Below are 3,176 nucleotides of genomic sequence, written 5' to 3'. Positions count from 1 at the left end.
AGGAAGTCGACTACAACAACTTCCACGACATATACGAGACCAACACCCCAACCTGTAGCGCTAAAGAACTCTCCGCTCGATTAAAAGAGAGTCCGCTCCTCCCTCACCTGCCGCTCCTCAGCCCCGACCTCAGGCAGCACACAGACCCCTTCTCCAGCCAAACCACACAGGACAAGCGGGAGTAGGACGGTGAGAAGCCCACAGAGACCAACAATGGCTCTGCCAACCGCTTGGAGAACTCTTGAGGGAAACCCTGCTCCGAATTGACTCAAGGACTGGCAAGCTTCTGGCAAGACTGGCAAGGTTCTTTCCCCTCGCATGGAGAAATATCCTTGCAATAGCCATGCAATACGACCCCCGATTCCTCTAGAGAGCCGAGCTGATGTGTAGATCGAGGTTAGAGACACAAACAGATGAGAATCCGTATATATTTATAAACCTACGCGTACTACACATATTTTAGCTTTATAAACTCTGTTGTGCAGGTTTGCATGGTATCAGTCAACGCCCTGTACCTCAAGGACAAAATAGTAGCCATATACTGTATGACCCAGAGGTCAAACCCCTTAATCTAACCATTGCAAATCAGCTTTAATAGAATCCCAATGCAAACACAACGCTTGCGTGTTTAACCACCGCGAAGGCCCGCGACGTTGGTTTCTTTAAGCTAATCTATTGTATGTTTTATCTGCATTATAATGATGCATTAGAATTATCAATTTCCCCCTCATATCGAACTGCATGTGTTTGAAATTGATGCAAGATGGAAGCTGGAAATATCACCAGACTAAAGCACAACCGCTGCAGTGGCAGACGTACGGTTTGAAAACCTGCAGTTAACTAAAATAACGGCGACGAATGGAAATACCACACATGCATTGTCTCTGTGAAGTTCAATCTTGCCCAGTCCACGCTCCTGGACTCGTATTTCGTCTCTATCACATTTGATTTGTGTGCAAGTTTGAGGCCACGCGCGTGAGACTGTCAGTCGCATTTCCAAGCGGTCCGAAGAACTGTGTTTCAAAGCATGAACCCTAAGGCAAGTTCTACACACTTTCTAAAACAGGGTATTTTCTAAGGCATGCAGACTTGAAAAACTCAAACACTTTCTACAAAAATTGTACAGATAATTCTGGTTTAAGGTGAGAGGAGAGCTCCATTCACAGCAGAGACAACGGTGCAGTATTTTAAAGACGCATTTTAGAGGAAACTCTCCTATGGCAAGTCATTTTCACAGAATAATATTATATGCAGGCTATTTACATAAATAAAATAAATAAAGAAACTTATAAGGGAATACTGTTGTTTTTTGGTTGGTTGTTGGTTTCGTGTTTTGTACATGGGGAATAGACTAAAATGCCCAAAAAAGCAATGTCAAATGCAAGAAGCAAAGTGTGTGGTTAAATTAGGGAAGATGATGATGATGATGATGATGATGATTTATAGACAAGTAAATCATTGAATAGACAACAAAAAAGTCATTGAACACGATGCCAGATTTTGGGTTCCATGTGCACGATAGAAAATTGTATATAAAATATATATTTAAATTTGATGTAAATTTGAAACTTAAAAAAAAAAAGTGATTTATTTATTTATTTTTTACAGTAGCAGATGCTGAGAGAAGTTTTCTGTTTGGCTCTGAATGGTGTAGTTCTCATGTTTTTCTTAACAATACGCTTTGTTCTAGCCATATGTTACCAGCCAGTGCTCCTTCTGCCCATGGTACATATGCATTATTCAAAGATGAGCAGAAATTAATTATCTGCAGCAAATGGGACACAAAAAAGTACCTACATTTCTCTAAATTTATCACTCATGCTTTTTTGTAAGTGCAAGAAGTTCCTTTGAGGAAGATGCACCTGAGTGCAGCTGACTGCTTTGAGAACACATATCAATTTATTAATACCTCTGAGTTTAACTGATGCTCAGAAAGGCATATTCCTCGTCATCCGTCTTCATGCTCCATGAAAGTTGCTTAACGACAAATCAAACAGTTTAATAAAACCAATAAGAACAATATGCAACGGTTCAAATGCCAGATGGCTTACAGTATAAAATAGCATTATGTCTCATCGGTCTGTACAATACCAGAGATATTGCCTGTGAAACTCAAATAAGCAGTATAATCCTTCAGTAAAGTAAATTCATAAGAGAAATAAGCAACTTGAGGCTGTGCATTATAATGATTTTACCATGGTGTAGACAGAATGGGAAGTGCATAAAACCTTCCAGACTATAATAAATTGCATTTATTTTTTTTCATTTTAAAATATATCCAAGTAGATTTTGGAACCTCTCTACACATTGACCTGGTTTTCTGAAGTGACGTTCACCAAACAAACCTATACTTCCCTATTGAGGACGGGGCTACTGTACCGTATACACATGTCCACTCATTTTCAAAGGTATTTATTTATATGAAAACACGCTGTCTAATGGTGTCAGGATGTACATATGTACACAGTCAATATGAATTTGTATACATGGATGCATCACTGCTCATAAGATCACGCTGGTCTTCCTTTCTCTTCTCAATGTTTCAAAACAAATATTAATGACCAGCGAGTAGGGGTATTCCCAATTCCTAAATCATTATCATATTTGGTCATGAGAAACAAATAGCGAATACACCTGAATAACAATAATATTCCTTAGCTTGATTATAAAATGAGTAACAACAATCCAAACATTATATAAATAAATTATATTTTAATATTTTTCAGATATTATTTTAGGTAACATGCAACACATTCTTTTCCGAACAAAGCAAACAAAGTGAAGGTAAATGCAGAGAAAGAGCACTGTGAAGACATCATGCACTGTTAAGAAATGCAATGAAACGTAGAGAGCAGAATTGTTAGTGCTGTTTGTGTGAATTGAAGTTGGCAAGGGAGAGAAATCCACCGCCGACAGCCAGCCACAGTCATTCTGCATGAGATTGTGAGTGGAAACACTGTAATATCTGGGATCATTTGAGTCAGCTACACAGACATGTACGAGGCTTTCTTACACCTGGAATTAACATGCATTTACAATCAGTCACAGTCAAACAGCACTTGACCTCATTTAAAGTCAGATTAAGACACACTTACTAAAATCTGATTTCTGAAACACATTCAGGGACGGATTCTGACCACATCTGAAGAAGGAGTAATGTATTTTCCTTAACCACT

The 3,176-nt window shown here is 38.7% G+C and overlaps 1 protein-coding gene across 1 annotated transcript in view; it reads left to right on the top strand.

The window, feature by feature from the left end:
• The window catches only part of LOC107692519 (G protein-activated inward rectifier potassium channel 4-like), a 22,749-nt gene extending 22,564 nt beyond the window's left edge, over positions 1-185 (top strand). The window contains exon 5 of the mRNA XM_016491602.1: positions 3-185. Coding sequence (XP_016347088.1) covers positions 3-185 — 183 coding nt within the window. The remainder of the gene's footprint in view (positions 1-2) is intronic.
• Positions 186-3,176: the final 2,991 nt, after the last annotated feature.

This window comes from Sinocyclocheilus anshuiensis, unplaced genomic scaffold (assembly GCF_001515605.1).
Source record: "Sinocyclocheilus anshuiensis isolate Anshui unplaced genomic scaffold, SAMN03320099.WGS_v1.1 scaffold1082, whole genome shotgun sequence".
NCBI lineage: Eukaryota > Metazoa > Chordata > Actinopteri > Cypriniformes > Cyprinidae > Sinocyclocheilus > Sinocyclocheilus anshuiensis.
The sequence above is the reverse complement of the archived record's forward strand: the minus strand, read 5'-3'. Positions and strand labels throughout refer to the sequence as shown.